Source organism: Corvus moneduloides, chromosome 24 (genome assembly GCF_009650955.1).
Source record: "Corvus moneduloides isolate bCorMon1 chromosome 24, bCorMon1.pri, whole genome shotgun sequence".
Classification (NCBI taxonomy): Eukaryota; Metazoa; Chordata; class Aves; order Passeriformes; family Corvidae; genus Corvus; species Corvus moneduloides.
In genome coordinates this window covers 5,260,906-5,288,676 of record NC_045499.1, presented here as the reverse complement: position 1 = coordinate 5,288,676, position 27,771 = coordinate 5,260,906, and the positions used below count along the sequence as shown (strand labels likewise).

The 27,771-nt window shown below is 53.2% G+C and overlaps 3 protein-coding genes across 13 annotated transcripts in view; all 3 read left to right on the top strand.

Moving 5' to 3' along the window:
- DSTYK (dual serine/threonine and tyrosine protein kinase) overlaps nt 1-25,132 on the top strand; it is a 28,469-nt gene extending 3,337 nt beyond the window's left edge. Inside the window, exons 1-13 of one of the 2 annotated variants that reach the window (XM_032132976.1) lie at nt 1,663-3,230; nt 5,332-5,711; nt 13,401-14,043; nt 15,724-15,998; nt 16,341-16,424; nt 17,520-17,696; nt 17,967-18,096; nt 18,286-18,442; nt 19,331-19,463; nt 19,777-19,890; nt 20,286-20,400; nt 21,213-21,347; nt 22,736-25,132. In XM_032132976.1, the coding sequence (XP_031988867.1) occupies nt 3,182-3,230; nt 5,332-5,711; nt 13,401-14,043; nt 15,724-15,998; nt 16,341-16,424; nt 17,520-17,696; nt 17,967-18,096; nt 18,286-18,442; nt 19,331-19,463; nt 19,777-19,890; nt 20,286-20,400; nt 21,213-21,347; nt 22,736-22,923 (2,580 nt within the window). In that variant the 5' untranslated portion in view covers nt 1,663-3,181 and the 3' untranslated portion in view covers nt 22,924-25,132. Of the gene's footprint in view, nt 1-1,662; nt 3,231-5,331; nt 5,712-13,400; nt 14,044-15,723; nt 15,999-16,340; nt 16,425-17,519; nt 17,697-17,966; nt 18,097-18,285; nt 18,443-19,330; nt 19,464-19,776; nt 19,891-20,285; nt 20,401-21,212; nt 21,348-22,735 lie in introns of those variants that run through there. The other variant, XM_032132975.1, reaches the window with a different exon arrangement.
- On the top strand, nt 23,784-25,146 carry AMBN (ameloblastin). 3 transcript variants are annotated; one of them, XM_032132977.1, is made up of 2 exons: nt 23,784-24,692; nt 24,859-25,146. In XM_032132977.1, exons 1-2 carry the CDS (start codon nt 23,806-23,808, stop codon nt 24,992-24,994), a joined length of 1,023 nt encoding a protein of 340 aa, XP_031988868.1. In that variant the 5' UTR covers nt 23,784-23,805; the 3' UTR covers nt 24,995-25,146. The 3 variants fall into 3 exon arrangements, with proteins under 3 accessions (XP_031988868.1, XP_031988870.1, XP_031988869.1); XM_032132979.1 differs by having other exon boundaries at nt 24,106-24,776; XM_032132978.1 differs by having other exon boundaries at nt 24,106-24,796; nt 24,837-25,146.
- A 1,109-nt stretch (nt 25,147-26,255) lies between these two features.
- Nucleotides 26,256-27,771, top strand: part of RBBP5 (RB binding protein 5, histone lysine methyltransferase complex subunit) — a 39,056-nt gene continuing 37,540 nt past the window's right edge. For 7 of the 8 annotated variants that reach the window (XM_032133190.1, XM_032133187.1, XM_032133189.1 and 4 more), the window contains exons 1-4: nt 26,470-26,503; nt 26,735-26,760; nt 26,866-27,038; nt 27,626-27,766. In XM_032133190.1, coding sequence (XP_031989081.1) covers nt 26,485-26,503; nt 26,735-26,760; nt 26,866-27,038; nt 27,626-27,766 — 359 coding nt within the window. In that variant the 5' untranslated portion in view covers nt 26,470-26,484. Of the gene's footprint in view, nt 26,361-26,469; nt 26,504-26,734; nt 26,761-26,865; nt 27,039-27,625; nt 27,767-27,771 lie in introns of those variants that run through there. The other variant, XM_032133184.1, reaches the window with a different exon arrangement.

The following is a 27,771-nucleotide window of genomic DNA, read 5'->3' as shown; positions in this document are numbered from 1 at the left end:
CCATAGATTCCATAAATCCAACCTCTCCTGCCGAGCTGGCAGCACCGGGATCCCCTGAAGACCACGGCTCCTTTTGGGAGTCAAAAGTTGGATTTGAGAGCAGCGGAGAGCTTGGCTGGGGTGGGATTTGTGGAATAACTCCTCAGGGAGGTGAAAGGAATCCTTGGGGAACCCTCAATATTTGGGATAACAGGGTCTGGCTGTCCTTGGGCACCGTGGAAAATGGGATAACAACGTGTGGGGCCATCAAAGTGCTGGAACAGGGATCAGGCAGCGCTTAGAACTTCCATAGATTCCACAAATAGAACTTCCATAGATTCCACAAATCCAAGCTGAGGTTGTTCTCCAAGCGTTTGAGCGGATTTGGAGAGGAGTCCTGGTGAGAGCCGCCCTTGTTCCCTGGACAGGCCTCCTTTCATCCCGGGGAATTCATGGGATGCACGCGGCGCTGGGGTTTGAAGTGTTCGTCACATGGCCGATCCCAGCACACGGATCCGGGATGGAGCACGGGCTCCGAGCCCTGGCACGGCTCCTGTGGGCACGGGAATGTCGCTCCATCCCTTTGGGAATTCTTGGAGTTACTGTGGGGCGGGATCTGCTCGATCCCTGATTCTCATCCTTGTTTGGGGTGCTGGGATCCTCCAGGAACTGCAGGCTGGATCCCACTGAATTCATGGAGTTACTGTGGGGCAGCAGCTGCTCGATCCCTGATTCTCATCCTTGTTTGGGGTTCTGGGATCTGCTTGATCCCTAATTTTCCTTCCTGTTTGAGGTTCTGAGGTGCTGTGATCCTCCAGGAACTGCAGGCTGGAATCCCACTGAATTCATGGAATTAATGTGGGTCAGGATCTGCTCAGTCCCTGATTTTCCTTCCTCTTTGGGGGTGCTGGGATCCTCCAGGAACTGCGGGTTGGAATCCACGGATGAGAACACAGAACATCTGTGTGGTTTCCTCTTCAAACTCCCCGTGACCTCTGACAGGATCCCAAGGAAACTGAGGGTGGATATCAGGGAAAAGTTCCCCCAGAGGGGGGGGTCAGGCCCTGGAAAAGGCTCCCCATGGAATGGTCACTGTTCCAAACCTTCCAGAGCTTCAGGAATGGTTGGACAACACTCCCTTTGGGAAGTTCTGATCCCGCTTTGTGCCAGGTCCTTCCCTGCCCGGATCCGTGTCCGTGCTGATCGTGGGCTGTGGGAATGCAGGAAAGGGGGTTGAATCTTTAACCTTGGATTAAAAGGAATTTTAACTCCGGGTCCTGGAGAAAAGATGGATTTGGGAGCACCTTGGGAAAGGTGTTTGAACCTTTAATCTTTAACCTTGGATTAAAAGGATTTTAACCCCGGATCCTGGAGAAAAGATGGATTTGGGAACACCTTGGGAAAGGTGTTTGAACCTTTAAGCTTGGATTAAAAGGAATTTTAACCCCGGATCCTGGAGAAAAGATGGATTTGGGAGCACTTTAGGAAAGGTGTTTGAACCTTTAATCTTTAACCTTGGATTAAAAGGATTTTAACCCCGGATCCTGGAGAAAAGATGGATTTGGGAACACCTTGGGAAAGGTGTTTGAACCTTTAAGCTTGGATTAAAAGGAATTTTAACCCCGGATCCTGGAGAAAAGATGGATTTGGGAGCACTTTAGGAAAGGTGTTTGAACCTTTAATCTTTAACCTTGGATTAAAAGGATTTTAACCCCAGATCCTGGAGAAAAGATGGATTTGGGAGGACCTTGGAGCAGTTTTGCAGTATCCAAAGGAGCTCCAAGAAGGCTGGAAAGGGAATTTTCACGTGGATAAAGGGAATGGACTCGGGCTGAAGGAGGGGAAGGTTTAGATGGGATATAGGAAGGAATTCCTGCCTGTGAGGCTGGGGAAGGGCTGGGATGGAATTCCCAGAGAATCCGTGGCTGCCTCATCCCTGGAAGTGTCCAAAGCCAGCTTGGAGCATGCTGGGATAGGGGAATGTGTCCCAAACCATCCCAGGATTCCATTTACACATCCATATAAACAATTCCTCAATCATTTCAATGAAGCTGCTGTAGCTCCGCGATTTTTTTTTTTTTCCCCCCTGGAATTAAGGATCCACAAATTGCCTGGAATGAGGAGAGGAATCTCTGCTGCCTCTTTTCCCTTCAAAAACCTCGACAGAGAAGAGGCTCTGCCTGCACAGCCCTCCCTGAATCGCTTTTTTCATGCTTGGGAGTCTGAATCCCAGGGGAGGATCCGATGGACGTCCCCAGATCAAAGCCATCCCTCTTCCCGCAGACGAGGGCTGGGATGTGCTGCTTGGGGGATTTTTCCAGATCCTTCCAGCCCCTTGGGTTGCTCGGTGTGTTCCAAAAATCACACTTCAAGCAGCGATTCCTCCCTTCACCATTCCCAGATTTAGGGGGAATTCGGGGCGCAGATCTGCGCTCGTGTGGGCCAGAGGTGCAGGACAGGGCTTTGCTGAGCCGCAAAGAGGGTTTTTCCTTCGTTTCAGAGTGGAAAAACTCTTCCAAAATCCTGTTTGAGGGGAAGGCAAACCTTAGGCAGGGTGTTAAGCTTTAGGCTGGTCTAAGACTACCCAAAGCGCTGCTCCAAATTTGGCTGTGTTTAATTAAACCGGAGTGATTAAACTGTCAGGCCGAGGAGCAGGAGGTGTGGTAGGATCGCTTTAACTGGGTTTGGAGTGTGAGGAGGATCCTGGTGGAGGGGAGGATCCTGTTTTCCTGGGGCTGAGGCCCTTTGGGCTGCCAGAAAGTGACTCATGGAAGGAATTTTAACAGCCCTGGTGGAGCAGCACCTTCCCCGTAAAACCCCTGCTGTTCCTGCCGGTATCGGGGCCGTCCTGGTGCTTTGTAGCTCTCAAAATGGGAATTTTTAGGGACTGGAGGCTCCATTTCCCGTTTCTCTCTTCATTCCTGGGCTGTGTGCCCCTGGAATTTCGTGTTCCTGAAGCAGATGAGGAATTTGTTGGTGTCCATGCTTTTGGTGCTGTCAGAGTTGTTCTGCTGCTGGGCACGAGGTAATGCTGGGTTTAGGTCTTTGAAAAGCTGAATTTCAAAGCTGGGTTTAGGTCTTTTCAAAGCTGGGTTTAGGTCTTTTCAAAGCTGGATTTAGGACTTTTTAAAAAAGAAATCAGGAGCTAAACTCACTCCTGAGCCTGAATTACCGCAGCCGGCTGAGTGCAGGGAGTTGTTCCATGCCACTGCCCCTGGAATTCCTCGTCGGCGATGCTGCAGAGAGGGAAGGTGAGTAAGGAGGGTGATTACAGGGAGCTCTGCAAAAGCGGCAGCTGTTGAGTAATTTCCTTTCCTCCTCTCAAAACCAGTCCCTGGCAAACTGTGCCAGCTCAGGGAAGGTGTTTATTTATTGTTGGAGCTGCCAGGGAGGGAAGTTGGTTGGGTTTGAGGCTGCTCCAGAACCTTCTGGCTGTCGGCAGAGTGCCTTCCCCGGGGCTCATCCCTTCCCGGGCTGCTGGAATGCTGCCTCTTCCCAGAGGATCCTGTTCGTCCCAGGGAATTGCTGCTGCTCCTCCTGCAGCTCCTCTCAGCAGCCTCGCTCTTCTCTGCTGCTGTGCAGAAGGAATTTTGCCATTTTCCCTTTCCCCCCCCCCCCAATCCCTGGAGGGTTTCCTGCTTTTTCATAGCCACGGTCCTGGATTTTGGTGCAGCGGGACCCTTGGGAAGTGCCGGGTGTTTGGGAGTGGGGGTGGAACTGTCGCTGATCCGTGCTTGGCTGAATATTTCTGACGTGGGGCAGGAACGTTCTGTACAGCCGAGCCTGAACCCTGTTGGGGAGCGGCCTTAAATCCTTTGGGGAGCGGCCTTAAATCCTTTGGGGAGCGGCCTTAAATCCTTTGGGGAGCGGCCCTAAACCCCGTTGGGCCTCCTGGAACACCAGGGAACCGTCCCAGCCCGTTGGCTGGGTTGGGCATGATGATCTCGGAGGTCTTTTCCAACCTGGTTCATTCTGGGATTGATTTTGGGATTCTGGGATGCCGTGATTGATTGTGGGATTCCGTGATTGTGGGATTCCGTGATTGTGGGATTCCAGGATGCTGTGATTCTGGGATTCTGGGATTCTGGGATTGTGGGATTCTGGGATGCCGTGATTGATTCCAGGATTTTGGGATTCCAGGATTTTGGGATTCTGGGATTCCATGTTTTCGTGATTCATGGGCTGGACTTGATGATCTCAAAGGTCTTTTCCAACCTGGTTCATTCCAGGATTTTGGGATTTTTGCAATTCTGGGATTCTGTGATTGATTCCATGATTCCGTGATTTTGGGATTCTGGGATTCCATGGTTGATTCTGTGATTGTGGGATTCTGGGATTCCATGTTTTCGTGATTCCTATGTTGGACTTGATGATCTCAAAGGTCTTTTCCAACCTGGTTCATTCTGGAATTCTGGGATTCCGTGATTGTGGGATTCTGGGATTCCATGATTTTGGGATTCTGGGATTCCATGGTTGATTCTGTGATTGTGGGATTCTGGGATTCCATGTTTTCGTGATTCCTGTGTTGGACTTGATGATCTCAAAGGTCTTTTCCAACCTGGTTCATTCTGGAATTCTGGGATTCCGTGATTTTGGGATTCTGGGATTCCATGGTTGATTCTGTGATTGTGGGATTCTGGGATTCCATGTTTTCGTGATTCCTATGTTGGACTTGATGATCTCAAAGGTCTTTTCCAACCTGGTTCATTCTGGAATTCTGGGATTCCGTGATTTTGGGATTCTGGGATTCCATGGTTGATTCTGTGATTGTGGGATTCTGGGATTCCATGATTTTGGGATTCTGGGATTCCATGGTTGATTCTGTGATTGTGGGATTCTGGGATTCCATGTTTTCGTGATTCATGGGCTGGACTTGATGATCTCAAAGGTCTTTTCCAACCTGGTTCATTCTGGGATTTTGTGATTCTGGGATTCTGGGATTCCGTGATTTTGGGATTCTGGGATTCCATGTTTTCGTGATTCATGGGCTGGACTCGATGATCTCAAAGGTCTTTTCCAATCTGGTTCACTCTGGGATTCTGGGTTTCCGTGATTTTGGGATTCTGGGATTCCACGATTTTGGGATTCTGGGATTTCGTGATTCCTAGGTTGGACTCGATGATCTCAAAGCTCTTTTCCATCCTGCTTCATTCCGGGATCCCGTGACAATGCTGAATTCTTTTGAGGGCTCTCCGGCCACGGCCCCGCCGTGCACCCCCGCGCTGGCACAGCGGGCACTTCAGCATCCAGCAGCACATTCCCTTCCTCCCGGGGCTCGTGCCGGGGCTGCGGGGCACCGGTCCCGCTGTGCCCCCTCTCCCACGCCGCCCTAACGCCCCGTCCCCCCCGCAGGCCCCGTCTCGTTCCCGCGGCACGAGGAGGAGCAGCTGCAGCGCTCGGTGAGCTGGCAGCCGTGCCTGCTGATCCTGGGCCAGAACTGCAACGCCAAGGGCGGCCTGCTGAACGCCCTGCTGGGCCAGCGCCTGCTGCCCGGCGCCCAGGGCGGCAGCGAGGAGCGCTGCGGGCGGCGGCGCGTCCGCTTCACGCACGGGGCGCAGACGCGGCTCAGCCTGGCACTGCCCGGGCAGTACGAGCTGGTGCAGGCGCTGGCGGCGCACAGCGGGCACTGGGACACCATCCCCGAGGAGGACCTGCAGGTGGCTGCGGACGCCGAGGATCCCGCGCAGAGGGCGGCCGAGCTGGAGGTGATGCTGCCCTGCGCGCTGCTCAAGGTAAGGGTGGCACTGCCACTGTCCCTGCCGTGGTCTGTGCAGAGTTTGGGGTGGCACTGCCACTGTCCCTGCCCTGGTCCATGGGGAATTTGGGGTGGCACTGCCACTGTCCCTGCCCTGGTCCGTGGGGAATTTGGGGTGGCACTGCCACTGTCCCTGCCGTGGTGTGTGGGGAATTTGGGGTGGCACTGCCACTGTCCCTGCCCTGGTCCGTGTGGAATTTGGGGTGGCACTGCCACTGTCCCTGCCCTGGTCTGTGGGGAGGTTGGGGTGGCACTGCCACTGTCCCTGCCCTGGTCTGTGCAGAGTTTGGGGTGGCACTGCCACTGTCCCTGCCCTGGTCCGTGGGGAGGTTGGGGTGGCACTGCCACTGTCCCTGCCCTGGTCCATGGGGAGTTTGGGGTGGCACTGCCACTGTCCCTGCCCTGGTCTGTGGGGAATTTGGGGTGGCACTGCCACTGTCCCTGCCTTGGTCCGTGGGGAGGTTGGGGTGGCACTGCCACTGTCCCTGCCCTGGTCCATGGGGAGTTTGGGGTGGCACTGCCACTGTCCCTGCCCTGGTCCATGGGGAGGTTGGGGTGGCACTGCCACTGTCCCTGCCCTGGTCCATGGGGAGTTTGGGGTGGCACTGCCACTGTCCCTGCCCTGGTCCGTGTGGAATTTGGGGTGGCACTGCCACTGTCCCTGCCTGGTCCATGGGGAATTTGGGGTGGCACTGCCACTGTCCCTGCCCTGGTCCGTGGGGAATTTGGGGTGGCACTGCCACTGTCCCTGCCCTGGTCTGTGCAGAGTTTGGGGTGGCACTGCCATTGTCCCTGCCCTGGTCTGTGGGGAATTTGGGGTGGCACTGCCACTGTCCCTGCCCTGGTCTGTGGGGAGTTTGGGGTGGCACTGCCACTGTCCCTGCCCTGGTCCATGGGGAGTTTGGGGTGGCACTGCCACTGTCCCTGCCGTGGTCTGTGGGGAGGTTGGGGTGGCACTGCCACTGTCCCTGCCTTGGTCCGTGGGGAGGTTGGGGTGGCACTGCCACTGTCCCTGCCGTGGTCTGTGGGGAGGTTGGGGTGGCACTGCCACTGTCCCTGCCATGGTCCGTGTGGAATTTGGGGTGGCACTGCCACTGTCCCTGCCCTGGTCCGTGGGGAGTTTGGGGTGGCACTGCCACTGTCCCTGCCGTGGTCTGTGGGGAGGTTGGGGTGGCACTGCCACTGTCCCTGCTGTGGTCTGTGGGGAATTTGGGGTGGCACTGCCACTGTCCCTGCCCTGGTCTGTGGGGAATTTGGGGTGGCACTGCCACTGTCCCTGCCCTGGTCTGTGGGGAGGTTGGGGTGGCACTGCCACTGTCCCTGCCGTGGTCTGTGGGGAATTTGGGGTGGCACTGCCACTGTCCCTGCCATGGTCCGTGTGGAATTTGGGGTGGCACTGCCACTGTCCCTGCCCTGGTCTGTGCAGAGTTTGGGGTGGCACTGCCATTGTCCCTGCCCTGGTCCATGGGGAATTTGGGGTGGCACTGCCACTGTCCCTGCCCTGGTCCATGGGGAATTTGGGGTGGCACTGCCACTGTCCCTGCCCTGGTCTGTGCAGAGTTTGGGGTGGCACTGCCATTGTCCCTGCCCTGGTCCATGGGGAGGTTGGGGTGGCACTGCCACTGTCCCTGCCTGGTCCATGGGGAGGTTGGGGTGGCACTGCCACTGTCCCTGCCCTGGTCCGTGTGGAATTTGGGGTGGCACTGCCACTGTCCCTGCCCTGGTCTGTGGGGAATTTGGGGTGGCACTGCCACTGTCCCTGCCCTGGTCCGTGCAGAGTTTGGGGTGGCACTGCCACTGTCCCTGCCCTGGTCCATGGGGAGGTTGGGGTGGCACTGCCACTGTCCCTGCCCTGGTCCATGGGGAGGTTGGGGTGGCACTGCCACTGTCCCTGCCCTGGTCCGTGCAGAGTTTGGGGTGGCACTGCCACTGTCCCTGCCCTGGTCCGTGGGGAGGTTGGGGTGGCACTGCCACTGTCCCTGCCTGGTCCATGGGGAGTTTGGGGTGGCACTGCCACTGTCCCTGCCCTGGTCCGTGCAGAGTTTGGGGTGGCACTGCCCTGGTCCCTTTCTGGCCCTGCCAAAGCCGATTCTCAAGCACAGGAATGTTTGAAATCACAGGAAGTGACAGTTTAGGTCTTTTCAAAGCTGGGTTTAGGTCTTTTAAAAGAAAACAGGAGCTAAACTCAGTTTTAACTCATGGGAAGCGATGGTTTAGGTTTTTTCAAAGCTGGATTTAGGACTTTTTAAAAGAAAACAGGAGCTAAACTCAGTCCTGAGCCTGTCCGGAGCAGGAAGGTGGGAGGCAGCTCCCAGTTAATTAATTCCTAAACAGAAATTAAGTGCAGAGAGAGGCTCTGTTCTCGCCCGAGTACGAGCAGGAGCTCCACACCTGAGCAAGGAAACATCCAGGGAGTTCTGTTCTGGATACAGGAATTGAGCAAAAAGTGAAGGCCCAGCTGGAAATACATTTGATAAACCTAAATTTAAGCCTGTCCTAACAAGATCGGGGCAATTTTAGTGCCTTGCTGGCTCCCAGCGCCCTCTGAAAGGACAGAAATTCCCTATTTATGTGTGGGACATCCCCTTTTTCCCCCAAATTTCGGCCAAGAAACGCCTGGCCTGCATCTTCTTCCCAGATCCTGCTTTGCCAGGCAGAAAAGGGGATTTTTAGTTGGAGATTTCTTTGTTTTTCTTGCCCCGGGCCAGCTCAGGCTCTCTGCAGCCCTCCCTCGGCTCTCCTGGGAGCCACAAAGATCCCTCTGTGCTGCCTCGGATAGTTTGGGGACGTTTAGATGAAAACAACTCCTCAGATGGAATTCAAAAGGGCTGCTGGAATCAGAAACTCTTCCAGAGGAGAGGGAGAGCGAATCACGGATTCCCAAGGATTCCCGATGGGAATTCAAGGGCTGAAGGAAGGAGAGATTTGGGATTTTTTTTATGGCTAACAGGAGAGGATGATGAATTTTACAGGTGGGGACGAATTCCTGTGGAATTCCTGTGGAACTCCAGGAGTTTGGGCTGTTGTTCCAAGCCCTGGATTATCCCACCCTTCTGCTCAGCCTAAGTTTAAGCAAAGCTCTGCTAGGCCCGGACTGAGCTTCTGGAACCAGAGGAATTTGGCTCCAGAAATGGAGGTTTTTTGGGGTTTTTTTTGGATCCTCTCCAAGATTTTGGGGCTGCAGAACAGCTCCGAGGGAAGTCCTGCTTTTCCCTAATTTCTGGAGCAAAACTGTGATGGATTTTTTCCAGGGGAAGAGTTCACGGTCAGGAAAAGAGCGTGGGGAGTGTGGGCACCTCACGGTTTCTTTGGGAAAAATGAAATTCCCTGATCCAGTGGGGTTAGACACAGGATTTTGGGGTTAGACACAGGATTTTGGAGGTTTAAGGCAGGATTTTGGGGACTTTACATGGAATTTTGGCGGTTTAAGGCGGGATTTGGGGGGTTTGACATGGGATTTTGGGGATTTTACATGGAATTTTGGGGGTTTGACATGGGATTTTGGGGATTTTACATGGAATTTTGGGGGTTTGAGGCAGGATTTTGGGGATTTTACATGGAATTTTGGGGGTTTGAGGTGGGATTTTGGGGATTTTACATGGAATTTTGGGGGTTTGACGTGGGATTTTGAGGGTTTTACATGGAATTTTGGGGGTTTGAGGCGGGATTTTGGAGGTTTGATGCAGGGTTTTGGGGATTTTACACAGGATTTTGGGGGTTAGACGCAGGATTTTAGGGGTTTTACACAGTTTTGGGGGTTTGAGGCGGGATTTTGGGGATTTTACACAGAGTTTTGGGGGTTTGAGGTAGAATTTTGGGGGTTTGATGTGGGATTTTGGAGAATGCCAGAGGTGCAGCTGTGGGATTCTCTTGGTGACTCAACTTTTCCCCCCTCAGATCCCCATGGAAACAGAAGAAATGGGTGGGATTTCAGCAAAACTGGGTGGGGGAAGTTGTGTAAAACCAAACAAAAAGAGCTTCAAGTGGAATGTGGGGGCCTAAAAGTGGCTCAGCTGAGTAGGGAGGCACGGAATGAGCTCCCGAATGGAATAAAAACAGGAGCTGTCAGACTGGGGTGAGTCACAGGCTGTTCTTGGAAGGCAAAATACGGAATTGGAGCAGGAAAAGACGGAGCTGGGCCTGCAGGCGTCGTCTGAGGAGGGATTTGGGTGAAAAGGGCCCAGATTTGGGTTTGCAGCACCTCAGCTCGCTGAGCAAACAGTGATTAAAGTGCCCCGAGCCTGGGAAAATGGGACACGGCTCCTTGGGATGGAGCCAAGGAATGCTTTAAACTGCTTTGGAAAGAGGAATTCTCTGGGGGTTCAATAACCGGGCACCCTCCGGCGGGCCCTGAGGGATCCCCATGAGTTCACGGAGTTACTGTGGGGCGGGAGCTGCTCAGTCCCTGATTTTCCTTCCTCTTTGGGGTTCTGGGCTGCTGGGATCCTCCAGGAACTGTGGGTTGGAATCCCACTGAATTCATGGAATTAATGTGGGTCAGGATTTGCTCAATCCCTGATTTTCCTTCTTGTTCTGGGGTGCTGGGATCCTCCAGGAACTGCAGGCTGGATCCTGCTGAATTCTTGGAGTTACTGTGGGGTGGGATCTGCTCAATCCCTGATTCTCATCCTTGTTTGGGGTGCTGGGATCCTCCAGGAACTGCAGGCTGGATCCCACTGAATTCATGGAATTAATGTGGGTCAGGATCTGCTCAATCCCTGATTCTCATCCTTGTTTGGGGTTCTGGGATCTGCTTGATCCCTGATTTTCCTTCCTCTTTGGGGTTCTGGGGTGCTGGGATCCTCCAGGAACTGCAGGCTGGAATCCCACTGAATTCATGGAGTTAATGTGGGTCAGGATCTGCTCAATCCCGGATTTTCCTTCTTGTTCTGAGGTGCTGGGATCCTCCAGGAATTGCAATTTGGAATCCCACTGAATTCATGGAATTAATGTGGGTCAGGATCTGCTCAGTCCCTGATTTTCCTTCCTCTTTGGGCTGCTGGGATCCTCCAGGAACTGCGGGTTGGAATCCACGGATGAGAACACAGAACATCTGTGTGGTTTCCTCTTCAAACTCCCCGTGACCTCTGACAGGATCCCAAGGAAACTGAGGGTGGATATCAGGGAAAAGTTCCCCCAGAGGGGGGGGTCAGGCCCTGGAAAAGGCTCCCCATGGAATGGTCACTGTTCCAAACCTTCCAGAGCTTCAGGAATGGTTGGACAACACTCCCAGGGATGTGCAGGGTGGGATTTTGGGATTGTTCTGTGATCCTGGGGGGTTCTTCCACCTCAGGATTTTCCACGATCTCTCTTTCTGTGTGGGAAGTTTGGATATTTTAGTGAAGGAAAACAGGGATGGAGCGCCTGGAGAACAATTCCATGCCCAGAGCTCTGTCAGGAGAGCCCCGGGGTGTTTACAGCAGGGTGACCTTGTGGGAACCAGCTCAAAAATCCCGGGAATCCTGTGACTCACAGGTATTCCCCATATTCTCTTGATCCTTAAGAGCTGCTTCAACTCCTGTAGGACATTTGTGAGCTGGAAAACAACTCCCCCCCCCCCCCCCCCCCCAAAAAAAAAAAAGGTGGTGGGTGAGAAATATCCTTGGAATTCTCCTCGGGAAAGGTTTTTCGGGAGCAGCAGGAGCAGGGGTTGGGGATTGTGGGTGTTGGGTTTTTTCCGTTTCCTGGAGACAGCTCTGGCTTCCTCCTTTGGTTCTGGTGACTCATGGGCCTTGACACGGGGATTTTGGGGGTTTGAGGCGGGATTTTGGGGGTTAGACACAGAAATTTGAGGGGTTGACACAAATTTTGAGGGGTTGACACAGAAATTTGAGGGGTTGACACAGAAATTTGAGGGGTTGACACAGAAGTTTGGGGGTTAGACACAGAAATTTGAGGGGTTGACACAGAAATTTGAGGGGTTGACACAGAAATTTGAGGGGTTGACACAGAATTTTGGGGGTTAGACACAGAATTTTGGGGGTTAGACACAGAAATTTGAGGGGTTGGACACAGAAATTTGAGGGGTTGGACACAGAAATTTGAGGGGTTAGCACAGAAATTTGAGGGGTTGACACAGAAATTTGAGGGGTTGACACAGAAATTTGAGGGGTTGACACAGAAGTTTGGGGGTTTGACACAAATTTGGAAGTTTGACATAGGATTTTGAGGAGTTGACGTGGAATTTTGGGGGCCTGGCATGGGATTTGGAGGTTTCACATGGAATTTTGAGGGGTTTGATGTCGGGTTTTGAGGGGTTTGAAATGGAATGTTGAGGGGTCTGACATGGAATTTTGGAGGTTTGAAATGGAATTTTGGGTCCCGGTGGATTTTGCAGCCCTGCACATCCCCTTCTGTGCATCCCAGGCAAGGTTTGGAATCAGCTCCAGAGAATTCTGGGATGGGAGGAGCTTCCTGGGAGCTCCTGGGATGGAAGACACGGTCAGGAAAAACGATGGAAGAATCCTCAATGATCACCTCTCTCAGGAGCCAGAGACGGCTCTGATATTCCCAAAAACCTTTCACATCCCTTCTTTCAGGAGGGACACGTGGAATTCTCACTGTTCCTGCATATCCAGAGGCTCCTTCCCTGGGAGGGGAGGAAGCAGATCCCAAAGTGGCCCCGTCCAGCAGCGGAGTGAGGCCGGAGCAGTGAGAAAACAACGGAATAAAATCCACCTTGCAGCTTTTTCCTCGGATTTGGAGGGAATCGCAGCTGTCCCTTCCCGCTGGCTGCAAATTCCTGGGAATTGGTTGCTGTGCTGCCTTTCCCTTGGTGCCTCAGGGGTCGGGTGGTGCTTCCTGCTGTTGGGAAAGCCGTGGAAAACTGGGAAAGCTGCAGCTCTGGGAAGCATCGAGGGAGGGCTGCTGAGAAATGGAGCAGGGATAACCTCAGGAATTCCAGCTTTGCCGTGCTGGCTCTTTCCTGGGACACTTGTCCTGAGTTTTGTGCTAAACTGGGCTCAAATTCCAAATTTTTTGCACCAAGTTTTGGTACAAAATCAGGGATTTGGAGTCAGGGATCAGCCTTGCAGGTGAGACTCCAGATCTGCTGTGAAGAATTCCAGTTTTTCGCTTTGGGAATGAATCCCAGGGTGTTTCTCCATGGAAAAACCTCTCCAAACCTTCTGGTTTTTATTCTTTCCTGCCTCAGGAAGTGGCAGCTCTTGGAGGTGTCAAGGGAGGCTTGGTGCAAAATGGAGCAGGGGTAACCTAAAGAATTCCAGCTTTTCCGTGCTGGCTCTTTCCTGGGACACTTAGCCCAGTTTAGGATAAAACTCAGGACAAAACTCCAAAGAATTTGGCCCAGAATCAGGAATTTGGAGTCAGGGATCAGCCTTGCAGGTGAGACCCCAGATCTGCTGTGAAGAATTCCATTTTTTTCGCTTTGGGAATGAATCCCAGGGCGTTTTCCCATGGTAAAAAATTCCACCTTTCCCATGTTGGCTCTTTCCTGGGACACTTGTTCTGAGCTTTATCCTAAACTGGCCTAAAATTCCAAAGCAAAACAAGGAATTTGGAGTCAGGGATCAGCCTTGCAGGTGAGACCCCAGATCTGCTTTGTAGAGCTCTGTTTTTTTTTGGTTTGGGAATGAATCCCAGGGCGTTTTTCCACGGGGAAAAAAAATCTCTCCAAACCTTGTCCTTCTGGTTTTCCCTGCCGCAGGAAGTGGACATCGTGGTGGCTCCGTGCCGGGGGTTCCAGTCAGCTGAAGCCACCCTGGCCGAGTTTGTGAACCAGGTGCTGCCCGTGGTCGCCTTCGCCATCAGCGAGCCCCAGCTGTCCCCGTCGGATGAGACAGAGCTGCGGGAAATCAAGGAAAAATTCTCCCTCCCCATCTTCTTCTTCCGAGTGCCCGAGCCCGGCAGCGAGCTGATCTCTCCCAAAAAACCCGACAAGGACAAATCCTCCCTTTACTTCCAGCTGCTGCACCTGGAATACCTGAGCCCCTGCAGCTCGTGCGGCGCCGCCGGCTCCGTGCTGGCGGAGCAGCCGGAAAAACTGCGGCTGCTGAGCTCTTTTTGCAGGCAGGTGCTGCAGAAACACCTGGTGGAGGCGGCCACGAGGCTGAACGAGGTTCACTGCCGCTGCCTGAACATCTTCATCAACCAGGCGTTCGACATGCAGCGCGACCTGCAGATCACGCCCAAGCGGCTGCAGTACACGCGGCGCAAGGAGAACGAGCTCTTCGAGTCGCTCATGGGCATCGCCAACCGCAAGCAGGAGGAGATGAAGGACATGATCGTGGAGACCCTGGGCAGCATGAAGGAGGAGCTGCTGGAGGATGCTGCCAGCATGGAATTCCGAGGTGATTCCCGCGTGGAGAGGGGTGGGAGGAGGAGGAACAGGGTTGGGGTGTGAAGGGTTTGGGGTTGGTGGTGTTCTGTTGAGGGATGAGGGGAGAGGTTGGGGATGGGGAGGCTCGTGGGTGAAATGATTGGGGTCTGGGATGGGAGAGTGCTGATAAATGTTGGATGGAAGAAGAATAAAAAAAATTGGGAAAAGGAATAAATATTGGGAAAAAGAATAAAAAAAATTGGGAAAAGGAATAAATATTGGGAAAAGGAATAGAAAATATTGGGAAAAGGAATAGAAAATATTGGGAAAAGGAATAGAAAATATTGGGAAAAGGAATAGAAAATATTGGGAAAAGCAATAAAAATTGGGAAAAAGAATAAATATTGGGGAAAAGAGGAATAAAGAATATTGGGGAAAAGAGGAATAAAAAAATATTGGGGAAAAGAATAAATATTAAGGAATAGAAAATATTGGGAAAAGGAATAAATATTGGGAAAAGGAATAGAAAATATTGAGAAAAGGAATAAATATTGGGAAAAGGAATAGAAAATATGGGGAAAAGGAATAGAAAATATTGGGAAAAGGAATAAAAATTGGGAAAAGGAATAAATATTGGGAAAAGGAATAGAAAATATTGGGAAAAGCAATAAAAATTGGGAAAAAGAATAAATATTGGGAAAAGGAATAAAAGATATTGGGGAAAAGAGGAATAAAGAATATTGGGGAAAAGAGGAATAAAAAATATTGGGGAAAAGAGGAATAAAAAATATTGGGGAAGAGAGGAATAAAAAATATTGGGGAAAAGAATAAATATTAAGGAATAAAAAATATTGGGAAAAGGAATAAAAAATATTGGGAAAAGCAATAAATAATATTGGGAAAAGCAATAAATAATATTGGGAAAAGGAATAGAAAATATTGGGAAAAGGAATAGAAAATATTGGGAAAAGGAATAAATATTGGAAAAAGGAATAAATATTGGGAAAAGGAATAAAAAATATTGGGAAAAGCAATAAAAATTGGGAAAAAGAATAAATATTGGGAAAAGGAATAAAAAATATGGGGAAAAGAGGAATAAAAAATATTGGGAAAAAGAGGAATAAAAAATATTGGGGAAAAGAGGAATAAAAAATATTGGGGAAAAGAGGAATAAAAAATATTGGGGAAAAGAGGAATAAAAAATATTGGGGAAAAAGAGGAATAAAAAATATTGGCAAAAAGAGTAATAAGTAAATATTGGGAAAAAGAATAAAAAATATTGGCTAAAAGAATAAAAAATATTGGGAAAAAGAGTAATAAATATTGGAGAAAAGAGTAATAAATAATATTGGAGAAAAGAGTAATAAATAATATTGGAGAAAAGAGTAATAAATAATATTGGAGAAAAGAGTAATAAATAATATTGGAGAAAAGAGTAATAAATAATATTGGAGAAAAGAGTAAGAATAAATATTGGAGAAAAGAGTAAGAATAAATATTGGAAAAAAGAATAAATATTGGAAAAAAGAATAAATATTGGAAAAAAGAAGAATAAATGATATTGGAAAAAAGAAGACTAATAAATATTGGATAAAATACTAAAAATACCCCATTGGGGCAGCTTGGGCTGGGGCTCCTCCGAGCAGCCCTCAGCTGGGCTTATTCCAACCCAAACAGCTCCAGAGGCCGCTTTTCCTTTCTTTCTGTGCAGATATCATCATCCCCGAGAACGGGGAGCCCGTCAGCTCCAGGGACATCAAATGCTGCATCAAACAGATCCAGGAGCTGATCATTTCCAGGCTCAACCAAGCCGTGGCCAACAAATTGATCAGCTCCGTGGATTATCTGCGGGAGAGCTTCGTGGGCACTCTGGAGAGGTGCCTGAAGAGCCTGGAGGAGTCCTGGGAGGTGTCCGTGCATCCCGCCAGGAGTTTGGAGAAGCCCAAGGATGTTTCCGTGCACATCACGAGCAATTATCTCAAACAGGTGCTGGGGTGGCTCTGGAATGTTCCTCGGGTGGTGGCTTTGTCCTGCTCTGGGAAGGTGGGGGGGAGATGGAGGCAGGGAAATCAGGGAAGCAGCTCGGGAATGTGTGGGCATCCAGGCTGCTGATGCAGCCATGGGGGGGTTAACAGTGCAATTTTCCTTAAATCTGTAAAAAACAATCAAATCACAGCCTAGAAACACCCCAGAGGTGACGCAGGAAATCAGTTCTCCAAGTGATTCGTGGAGTATCCCGCAGAACACGAAGTTTGCCGTTTTCACAGGCTCCAGCGAAGCTCCTGGCTGGCAGAATTCCCATCTTTTCCTCTTTTCCCTGCTTTCCAGATACTCAATGCAGCTTATCACGTGGAAGTCACTTTCCACTCCGGCTCTACGGTGACCAGGATGCTGTGGGAGCAGATCAAACAGGTATGGACACTTGGAAAAGTTAATTGTGGAGCAAAGAATCCTCCCAGCTGCTCCCTAAATTCATTCTGGGCTCAGGCTCCGGGAGCTGTGAGTTTATTCCCGTGGATTTCCATCCCTGGAAGTGCCCCAGGCTGGGCTGGATGGAGCTTGGAGCAAGCTGGGCTGGTGGGATGGGATCAACTTTCAAATCCCTTCCAATCCAAACCCTTCTGGGATTCCAGGATTCAAATCCAGAGGGGATTGAGCGCAACAGTGTCCTAAAAATCAGGGAGAGGTGTTCCCAAAATCTCCAGGGAAGCAGCTTTTTCCTGGACCTCATCAGGGTGTGGCAATTCCAGGTGTTGGATGCAGCACTTGCTGTAATTAGTGGGTAATTAAATTGCTCTGCCTCAGCCCTCATTAGAAGCTGCAGGATCCCGTGTGGATCCCTGTCCCGGGAAGGGAGAAGGAGGAATCCGGAGTTTGTTCCCACTCCAGCAATTATTTGAGGGAACGTCGTGTTCTCCTTCCTCATCCCCCCAAAGGAAGGAATTAAGTTCATCCTCAGCTCAGAGCAGGAATTTCAGAGAGATCAAAGCTTTAACAGCCAGAACTGGAAACCAAACCGAGCAAATCTCGTCTGCTCCGGGGGGAGGAGAGGGAATGGTCCTAAACCCACCCCACAACCCCAAATCGCCCAAAACTGGAGTTTCCAAATGCTTCAAATCATTCCCGTGCTCCTCCAGAACAGGAAAAACCCCACTGAAGAAGGGGTTTGCTTTAAAATAAATATTTAATCAATATAATTAAATTAAATATTCCAGAATTCCAGGCTGGGCTGGGTTGGGAAGGACTTGAAGCTCATCCCATTCCGAGGGACACCTCCCTCTATCCCAGGCTGCTCCAAGCCCCCTCTTGGACACTTCCAGGGATGGGGCGGCCACGGATTCTCTGGTCCAGGGCCTCCCCACCCTGTGAGTGAATCATTAGTGAACTAAATGATTAGTAAATAATGAATCAAAGTGATTCTTCAGCCCAGCTCCGTGCACGGCGACCGTTCCCGCACGGAATCCGAGCAGAGTCAATCCACGGATCCTTGGCTTTCCCTTTTCCCAGATAATCCAGCGGATCACGTGGGTCAGCCCCCCGGCCATCACCAGCGACTGGAAGAGGAAGGTGGCCCAGGACGCCATCGAGAGCCTCAGCGCCTCCAAACTGGCCAAGAGCATCTGCAGCCAGTTCCGCACGCGCCTCAACAGCTCCCACGAGGCCTTCGCGGCCTCCCTGCGCCAGGTCAGGGGGCAGTGCCCGGCAGGAGCTGCCCGGCAGCTCTGCACTCGGGCTGGCAAAGAGCGATTTTGGTTGCAGGGACAGCTCAAGCAGCAGTTTGTGCTCTTCGGTGCAGCTGCTCTCCAGGGAGAGCTGATGGGAATGTTAATACGGGGTTTTATTTTTAAACCAGACTTGCCAAGGCCCCCAGAACCTCCCCAAAGTCGAGCTGTGTGTGTTAAATGTATAAAGCATCCGTGAATATTCCCGGTGAGTGTGTGGTGTCCCTTGCAGCTGGAGGACGGCCACTCTGGCCGGCTGGAGAGGACAGAGGACCTGTGGCTGAAGGTGAGGAAGGACCACGCTCCTCGGCTGGCCCGGCTCTCCCTGGAGAGCAGATCCCTGCAGGATGTGCTGCTGCACGGTGAGGATCCCCCTGGGAATGTTTTCCTGCCCTCTCCCTCCTCCCCAGGCAGCAGTGGGAGCCTGCTTGGATTTTTCACTCCAGATTCCAGGCTCCAAGTGGCACCTCTGACTTGGATGCTCCCTGGGAATGTGCAGCAGGGAAAAAACGTGGATTTGGGGGCTGATTCCAGGGATTTGTGCCTTGCAGGGAAGCCCAAGCTGGGCAGGGAGCTGGGCCGAGGCCAGTACGGGGTGGTGTACCTGTGTGACAGCTGGGGGGGACACTTCCCCTGCGCCCTCAAATCCGTCGTCCCTCCGGATGAGAAGCACTGGAACGACCTGGCGCTGGAGTTTCACTACATGAGGTGTGGATCCTGAGTGCTCCCCCCATCCCACAGGCAGCTCCTTGGCCTTTCCCAGGATCTTCCAGGCTGGAAAAGCCCTCAGCCTGTGGCTCATGCCCCCCCTTGTCACCCAGCCCAGGGCTCTGAGTGCCACGTCCAGGCCCTGGTTTGCTGCAGTTCTGCTCTGGAATCCGGGATTTGAGCTCCTGGAATGCTCAGCCGTCCCTAAGCCGGGCAGGACGCCTGGGCTGTGACAGGCAGAGCTGCTCCTTCCCGCCTCAGTCTGATGCTCTGCTGCCCAAATTCAGAATGAAGCACAATTTACAGCCTCTGATACTCAGCAGTTCTCCTCCCCTGGTTCCTGGTGGGGAATCCTCCCTCCTTTCCCTCTCCTGCTCCCGTCTGAATCCCCAAAAACGCCCAGGATGGCTCTGCAGTGCCGAGAGCAGCAGTGACCAGCTGCAGGCACAGGCAGCTGAGAGAAGAGTGGGGCTTTTTTTGGGAGCTCTAACCTTTAAAAGGGCTTTTTGTTGTTGTTGGTTTTGAGTTTAATTGGCTCAGACAGCTGAGGTTGTTGTGCCCTGAGCTGCGCTCGGCGTTTTTGTTGTGCTGGGAATTTTTGCTGTTGTGCTGAAGCTGCAGCTCTGGGGCTTCTTCCTTGGCCTGGGGTGGGGGACAGGGGCCAAAAATGACCCAAATTTTCTGTGCTGAACCTTCTCCAGGTCCCTGCAGGGACTTTGGGGCTTCTTCCTTGGCCTGGGGTATGGGACAGGGATGAAAAATGAGCCCAAATTTTCTATTCTGAACTTTCTCCAGGTCTCTGCAGGGACTTTGGGGCTTCTTCCTTGGCCTGGGATGGGGGACAGGGATGAAAAATGACCCCAATTTTCTGTGCTGAACCTTCTGCAGGTCCCTGCAGTCCCACGAGAGGCTCGTGCACCTGCACGGGTCCGTGATCGATTACGGCTACGGAGGAGGCTCCAGCATTGCTGTGCTGCTGATCATGGAAAGGCTGCACAGGGACCTCTACACGGGGCTGAAGGTGCCAAATTCTGTTATTAAATTCATATTTTGTGTTTGTTTTATCCCTGGACAGAGCTTGGAGCGACCTGGTTCGGTGGGAAGTGTCCCTGCCCATGGGACAAGATGAGCTTTAAATCTCCCTTCCAACCCAAACTTGTGCTGCTCTAATTTAAAACAAAAAAAATCCCTCAAATTCTCTAATATAAAAATCGGTTTCTTAAAATTAATCTGTAAAACGAAGCTGGAATTGCTCAATTTTCAGTGTTTTGATAAAGAAGAGGAGGCCAAAGTTAACTTGAAAGTGTGAAATCTGTGGTTTTTTTCCCCCTCAGGCTGGGCTGGAATTGGAGCCACGGTTGCAGATTGCCTTGGATGTGGTGGAAGGGATCCGCTACCTGCACAGCCAGGGGCTGGTGCACAGGGATATCAAACTCAAAAACGTCCTGGTAAGGAAAATCCCTGCCTCTTCCTCATCCCAGAGCCTTTTCAGTGCAGAAAAACCCCAAGCTCCAAGTGAAGGAATAGCTTTCCCCACACGGGATGTTTTAAGGAGGTTTCCCTGCCTCCTTTCCTGGCTGGAAGCCTGGGGCAAGGGGAGCAGGGAATGACTCCTGTGGAGTGCAGCCAGCCTCAGCCAGGAGGAGGATTTCCAGTTCCTGCTGCCCTTAAATCCCAGCCACACCCCAGGTGCCTCCAGGGAAATGCCCCAGAGCAGCCAGGAAACCCGAGAAAATGACTTCAAAGCAGGTGCTCAGCCCTCATGGTGTAAACTGATCCCAAAAATCGATGTTTTCTGGGAGAAACGTGCTGCTCACCTGCCTGCCTCTGCCTTTTTCCTCAGCTGGACAAAAAGAATCGGGCCAAAATCACGGATTTGGGGTTCTGCAAACCCGAGGCGATGATGTCTGGCAGCATCGTGGGCACCCCCATCCACATGGCTCCCGAGCTCTTCACAGGTGGGACCTCCCTGAATCCTGGAATTCTGTGGGCAATTCCTTGGAATTCAGCTCTCAGTTGCTCGTGAGGCCCTTTTAACCCTGGGGAATTCCCTGCTTTCGGTGCCTGCTGGGGGCTTTTCCTGTGTTTTAAGCCTGGCTCTTGGCAGAGAGTGATGGGGTTGGTCAGCTCTGCTGAGGTAATTAACACCCTTGCAATTAGTAATGTAAATGATCAGTTAGGGGGAAGCTGGAGATCCTTGGTTTTCATAGGGAAATATTCCAGGAAGGATTCCCTGTGAGGAATTCCCAGGCTGTCCGTGCCTTGTGGAGCGAGTTTGGGTTCACTGGGAATTCTGGCAGCTGCTCCGAGGCTTTTTCCTGAGTTTTAGAACCACTGGGAAGTTCCAATCCCATTTTTCCAGAATCCTTCTGGTCTGTCAGAGCTGTCCCTGCTTGGATAAGGTTGGGATCCAATGGAGCAGCTGGATTGGTGTGAATTTAGGAAAAATCCCACATTTCTGGGATGGGAGGCTGATGTTTGTCTCTGACAGAGCTGAACCTCCCAGGGGTTGGTGTTTAACTCTGGAATACACCCGAGCTCTGGTTTGGGAATTCCTGGGACAGCTTAAATTTATAAATCCTGGGAATTGGAAAAGCCTGACCTTGATCCCAACTCCTGCCCTGTTATTGCACACAAGTTTTGCCTCCCTGCTGTGGAATTCAGGGTTAAATTTGGGACAGCAGGACACTGGAATCACTTCTCAGCCTGCCCAGCTCCCGGGGATTTTCCCTGCTGATCCCATGTGGGGTTTTTTTTTTTTTTCTCCCAGGGAAATACGACAATTCTGTGGATGTTTATGCCTTTGGGATCCTGTTCTGGTACCTGTGCTCGGGCCACGTGAAGTTACCCGAGGCCTTCGAGAGGTGTGCGAGCAAAGATCACCTGTGGAACAACGTCAGGAGAGGTACCTGGGCTGGGCTGGGCTCTGGGAACGCCTCAGGTGCTGGGAAAATCCCCTTTTATTCTGCTGCTGGAGAGGTGAAAGGGAAAAATCCCAGAATCCCTGAGGTTGGAAAATGTTTCTGGGATCATCGAGTCCAAGCTGGGCCTGATCCCAGCCCTGAGTGCTGAGTGTCACGTCCAGGAACTCCTTGGACACCTCCAAACCTCCCTGGGCAGCCCCTGCCAAGGCCTGGCCGCCCTTTCCATGAGGAAATTCCTGCTGAAATTCCAACCTGAGCCTCCCCTGGCCCAGCCTGAGGCCGTTCCCTCTCCTCCTGTCCCTCTTCCCTGGGAGAAGATCCCAAATCCCCCGCGGCTGCCCCCTCCTGCCAGGGAGCTGTGGAATGACAAGGCCCCTCCTGAGCCTCCTTTGCTCCCGGCTGAGCCCCCCCAAATCCCTCAGAACTCTCCAGCCCCTTCCCAGCTCCCTCAGGATTTCTCCAGCCCCTTCCCAGCTCCCTCAGGATTTCTCCAGATCCTTTCCCAGCTCCCTCAGGACTCTCCAGATCCTTTCCCAGCTCCCTCAGGACTCTCCAGATCCTTTCCCAGCTCCCTCAGGACTCTCCAGCCCTTTCCCAGCTCCCTCAGGATTTCTCCAGCCCCTTCCCAGCTCCCTCAGGATTTCTCCAGCCCCTTCCCAGCTCCCTCAGGATTTCTCCAGCCCTTTCCCAGCTCCCTCAGGACTCTCCAGGCCCTTTCCCAGCTCTGTTCCCTTCCCTGGACATGCTCCAGGCCCAGAATGTCGTCCCTGATCTGAGGAGCCAGAACTGGACCCAGGAATCCAATCCCAGTTCCTCCCCAGTGCGAGGGGACAATCCCTGTCCTGCTCCTGCTGCTCCAAGAGTTTTTGATCCATTTATTCCCAAAATCCCGTCCAAATCTTCCCTTTTTCACTCGATCAGCTCTTGTCCAGTGTAGATTTGTGCACATCCAGCCTCTCCTGGCATTCCTGGGGTGGTTTTTTATGGATCCAACCTCTGTTCTGCCATTCCAGGGTGGTTTTTATGGATCCAGCCTCTCCTGCCATTCCCGGGGTGGTTTTTTATGGATCCAGACTCTCCTAGCAGTCCCAGGGTGGTTTTTTATGGATCCAACCTCTGTTCTGCTATTCCAGGGTGGTTTTTTTATGGATCCAGCTTCTCCTGGCATTCCTGGGGTGTTTTTTTATGGATCCAGCTTCTCCTGGCATTCCCAGGGTGGTTTTTTATGGATCCAACCTCTGTTCTGCCATCCCAGGGTGGTTTTTTATGGATCCAGCTTCTCCTGGCATTCCTGGGGTGTTTTTTTATGGATCCAGCCTCTCCTGCCATTCCCGGGGTGGTTTTTTATGGATCCCTGGGTGTTTTCCAGGGGTTCGTCCGGAGCGTCTCCCGGTGTTTGACGAGGAGTGCTGGCAGCTGATGGAAGCCTGCTGGGACGGGGACTCTTCCCAACGGCCTCTCCTGGGAATCGTGCAGCCCATGCTCCAGGGAATCATGGACAGGCTCTGCAGGGCCGGCTCCGAGCATCCCAACAAAGGCTTGGATGACTCCACCTGAGCGGGAAGCGCGGCCGGATTTGGGAATTGCGGAGGGGGGGGAGGGGAGGAATTCCAGCCCTGCCTCTGCCGGGGGCTCCGTGCCGGCCCCGAGCGGGACAGGGAGGAGCAGCCGGAGGTGGCTCGGGGAGGGGGCTGAGGGCTCCATCCCAATCCCAGCCCGTTATCCCAATGGAATTGTGCAGCCCAGGCGGGGAAAACCCAAACCCTTGGGACTGAGAGGGGACTCTGCCAATTCCCCCCCGAGCCTGGCGTGGGATCCGTGCGATGGGAAAAGCCTTCCCGTGCTCTCCGGGATAAGGATCCCGCTCCTCAGGCAGCGGCACGAATTCCAGAGCGCTCGGAGAGGAAGGAAAAAAGGCACCAAACTTTAGGATAAGGAAGTGTTGGGAAGCTCCAAGGAGCTGCTGCAGCACTGGAAATGTTTACATGGACAGGAGCGAAGCTTCCGTGTTTTACTCCGGGGACTTGCAAAACCCCGCCTGGATAAGCTATTGATCCCTAATCCCAGCTTTTCCTCCTCTTTTTTTCCCCGCTCCTTCGGCTTCCTAAGATTTCTTGGAATGGCTGGAGAAACCTGCCCTCGCTTCCACGCTCGGCTCCTCTGAGGTTCCACTTTGTAGCAGCACAAAAAGTCCTTCCAATGGTTGATTTTTCCCGTGGGAAAAGTGCCAAAATTCCTTTTCGGTCGGGATTTGGGGCTTGGAATGAACGGGAAAGGTCGTGGCAGTTTTAAATTGGGTGAAGTCTGGACAGGAATATTTTTAAAAATTAGGATTTTTTTTTTCCCCAGCTTTTCTTGAGAGTTGGAGGGAAGAAAGATCCTTCCTCCTTCTCCTGAGATTCACTCCAGGGCTGGAATTCGGTTGGAAAGAAAAACCAAATGGGGATAGGGAAGGAGGGGGATCCTGAGCAAGGTTGTCTTTCCCAAATTCCTGGAGATCCCAGTTTGCCTCCTGCATTGTTTGGGGTGGAGTTGGGAGCAGGAAACGCCCCTTGGGGACTCCGGGAGGGAGTTGGGAATTCTCCCTGGAATTCCCAGGGGGTGGGCGGGGCCTGGCATTCCCGGGAAAGCAGCGCAGGAAGGTGGAATTCCTTGGTTGGAAATTCCAGCTGCCGTGGCCGAGGGCCGGGGACGCAGGGCTGCTTTAGTGGGAATCTTCTCCTTTCGTTGTGCAATAAAAATGGATTCGGGAGCTTTGGATGGAGAGAAAATCCCGGCTTTATTTTGTGTTCCTCCCCTGTGTTCCTCCCCTGTGGGATGTGCCGGCATTCCCGGCGGGCTTGGGATGGATCCGGCCTCTGCTGCCATTCCCAGAGTGGTTTTCATGGATCCAATCCCTGTGTTGGCATTCCCAGCATGGCTTTTTTATGGATTCAGCCTCTCCTGGCATTCCCAGGGTGGATTTTATGGATCCAACCCCTGTTCTGCCATTCCAGGGTGGATTTTCATGGATCCATCCCTCTCTGGCATTCCCAGGGTGGTTTTTATGGATCCATCCCCCCTCTGGCACTCCCAGGGTGGATTTTATGGATCCATTTTTCCCCTCTGGCATTCCCAGGGTGGTTTTCATGGATCCATCCCCCTCTGGCATTCCCAGGGTGGATTTTATGGATCCATTTTTCCCCTCTGGCATTCCTGGGGTGGGTTTTATGGATCCATTTTTCCCCTCTGGCATTCCCGGGGTGGATTTTATGGATCCATTTTTCCCCTCTGGCATTCCCAGGGTGGTTTTTATGGATCCATTTTTCCCCTCTGGCATTCCTGGGGTGGATTTTATGGATCCATTTTTCCCCTCTGGCATTCCCGGGGTGGATTTTATGGATCCATTATCCCCCTCTGGCATTCCTGGGGTGGATTTTATGGATCCATTTTTCCCCTCTGGCATTCCTGGGGTGGGTTTTCATGGATCCATCCCTCTCTGGCATTCCCAGGGTGGATTTTCATGGATCCATCCCCCTCTGGCATTCCCAGCTCTCCCATCCCCACCCAGCTGCTGGGCCAAGCCCTCCCCCACTTTTCCAAAGCCCAATCCCACTTTCCCTGCCCCGGGCACCCCTCGGGCACATGAACAGCGTTAACCCCGTGTGCCACCGGGCCTGGGAGGGGAAAAACCTCGGGAAAAACCTCTGGAAAACCGGGAGAGCCCAGCTTGGAGGCCGTGGAAGGGCGGGAGGGCGTTTGTGTAAATAAAAAATGTCTGAATAAACCTGAAACCTCGGAGTGTGCGATTCCAGAGCTTTTCCTGCCTCACCATCCCAGACAATCCCTGAAGCCTTTTTTGGAGCTTCCCTGAGTCCTGTGTGGGGTTTGGGGTTTTGGTTTTTTGGGGGGGTTGGGAATTTTGGCAGGTGGAATGTGGGAAGCTCCTCTGCCTGCCTGGATTGGAGCTGGGAGCTTCCCCGGCCCCTTTTCATCCCTGAACTCCCGGCAAGGGAACGAGGGAATCAGCATTCGATGGGAAAAGATTCCAGGTTTTTCAATCCAAAGTGGGGCCGAGCTCTCGTCCCACCCCTGGCTGCAGAATTTGGGAATGGGAAGAGCAGCCCCTGCCTTGCCTGGAGCCACAACCCTTCCCTTAAATGAGCACCACTAAGAATTGGTTTGGTTTATTTTGTTTTATTTTGTTTTATTTTATTTTATTTTTCCTTTAAATTTAATTTCATTTTATTCTTTCCCCCCCCTTCTTTCCCCCTGTCTTTTCCATTATTTTATTTTATTCCTCTTTATTTTATTCTTTTTTTCCAAAAGCAGCCGCTGCTGGAAGTGCCCACGGCCAGGTTGGAGCACCCTGGGATAGCGCAAGTGTCCCTGTCCCTGTCCCTGGAGGATTTTAAGCTCCCTCCCATCCCAAACCATTCCAGAATTCCCGAATTTTTCCGCTCCCAGCTCTGACTCCAAACCTGCTCCAGGTGTTTTCCGTGTTCTCCGCCGGAGGGAGCAGGGCCGGGATGGGGAAAACATAAGGAGTTAAAGCGCGTGAACGAGACGCTGCAATACCCGCCAGGGCCCAGCTTCCCCTTTGGATTTTAGTTAATTATTGGAATAATTATTATTTTAATTATTCTCGCCCTTTTATTGTCGCCCCCTGCCGGCTGCTTGCCCCCTTCCCGGAACCTTTCTACGCGGCCGCGGGGCCCGCCCGGCTCCTTCTGCGCGCCGCGCTGGGGCTGCCCGCGGCGCTGCCTGATCCCCGCTGCCCATTCCCGGCCCCGCCGCCGCGCCGGCAGCGAGCGGCGCCGCGCCCCGTGGCCGCCGGGAGGGGCGGGCGGAGCCGGGCCGGGAGGCGCCGGGAGCCGCGGCGGGGGAGGAGGAAAAGAGCGGCGGTTTGTCAGGCGAACGGCGAGGCGCGGGCTCGGGCAGGTCCCCCGCGGGGTCCTTCGGCGACGGGAGCGGAGGGAGCGGGATCGGCGGCGCGATGAACCTGGAGCTGCTCGGTGCGGACGGGAGCGGGAACGGGAATGGGAATGGGAGCGGGGGGCTGCGGGAGCAGCAGGAGGCGGGAATGGAATGGGGAGGGAGCCGGGAGCGGGGGGCGGCGGGAGCGGGATCGGCGGCGCGATGAACCTGGAGCTGCTCGGTGCGGACGGGAATGGGATGGGAATGGGAACGGGAACGGGGGCGGGCACGGAATCAGGGGGTGGCGCGGCTGGGAATGGGAGTGGAGCTGGGAGCGGGGCAGGACCGGGGACGGCGGGGCCGGGAATGGGGGTGGCTGAGCCGGGCGGCTCCGGGGCTGGTCCCGGTACCGGGCGGGGGCTCGGCGGGGCCGCCCCGCTCGCTCAGCCGCTGCCTTCGCGTTCCTTTGCAGAGTCCTTCGGCCAGAACTACCCCGAGGTAACCGCGCTCCCCGCCCCTGGAGCCGTCCCCGGGCTCTCCCCCGGCTCTCCCCCGGCGGCGGGGGCGGCCTGACCGGGCGCGGGCGCTGCGCTCTCCCCGCAGGAGGCCGACGGGACCCTGGACTGCATCAGCATGGCCCTGACGTGCACCTTCAACCGCTGGGGCACCCTGCTCGCCGTGGGCTGCAACGACGGCAGGATCGTCATCTGGGACTTCCTGACCCGCGGCATCGCCAAGATCATCAGCGCCCACATCCACCCCGTGTGCTCGCTGTGGTGAGCGCCGGAACCGCGCTGCTGCTGCTGCCGCCGGCACCGGGCACGGCCGGCTTGTCCCCGGTGCTGCGGGGCTGTAGCGGCCCTGCCGGGACAGCTGGGGCTGCGAGAGGAGGGGAGAGGACAGGGACAGGGAGAGGGAGAGGAGGCTCCCGGGGAGCTTTGGGTTCTTTTGGTGCTTAAAGGGTTCCGGGAGAGCTGGAGGGGGAGTTGGGATAAGCGGGAATGGCTGAAGGAGATCTTGGGAAGGAGTTCTTCCCTGGGAGGGTGGGGAGGGGCTGGGATGGAATTCCCAGAGAATCCCTGGAAGTGCGCAAGGCCAGCTCGGAGCAGCCTGGGATGGGGGAAGGTGTCCGTGCCTGTGGCAGGGGTGGGAACAGGATGACCCTTAAGGTCTTCCCACCCCAAATCCTTCCACGATTCTATGCTTTTTGTCAGGAATTGCACTTTCCCTAAGGACTTTCTGCCTGCCAGGCTCTTTCCAAAGCTGTCCAAATTCCCTCTGAGCCTGCTCCTTTCCCCCCTCCCGGCTGTGTTTGACACTTTTAAGGAATAACTTTACCGGGAATTGCCTCCCTGTGCTGCAGCTGGAGCCGGGACGGGCACAAACTGGTCAGTGCCTCCACCGACAACATTGTGTCGCAGTGGGATGTTCTGTCCGGGGACTGTGACCAGAGATTCCGCTTCCCCTCGCCCATCCTCAAAGTCCAGTACCACCCCCGGGACCAGTAAG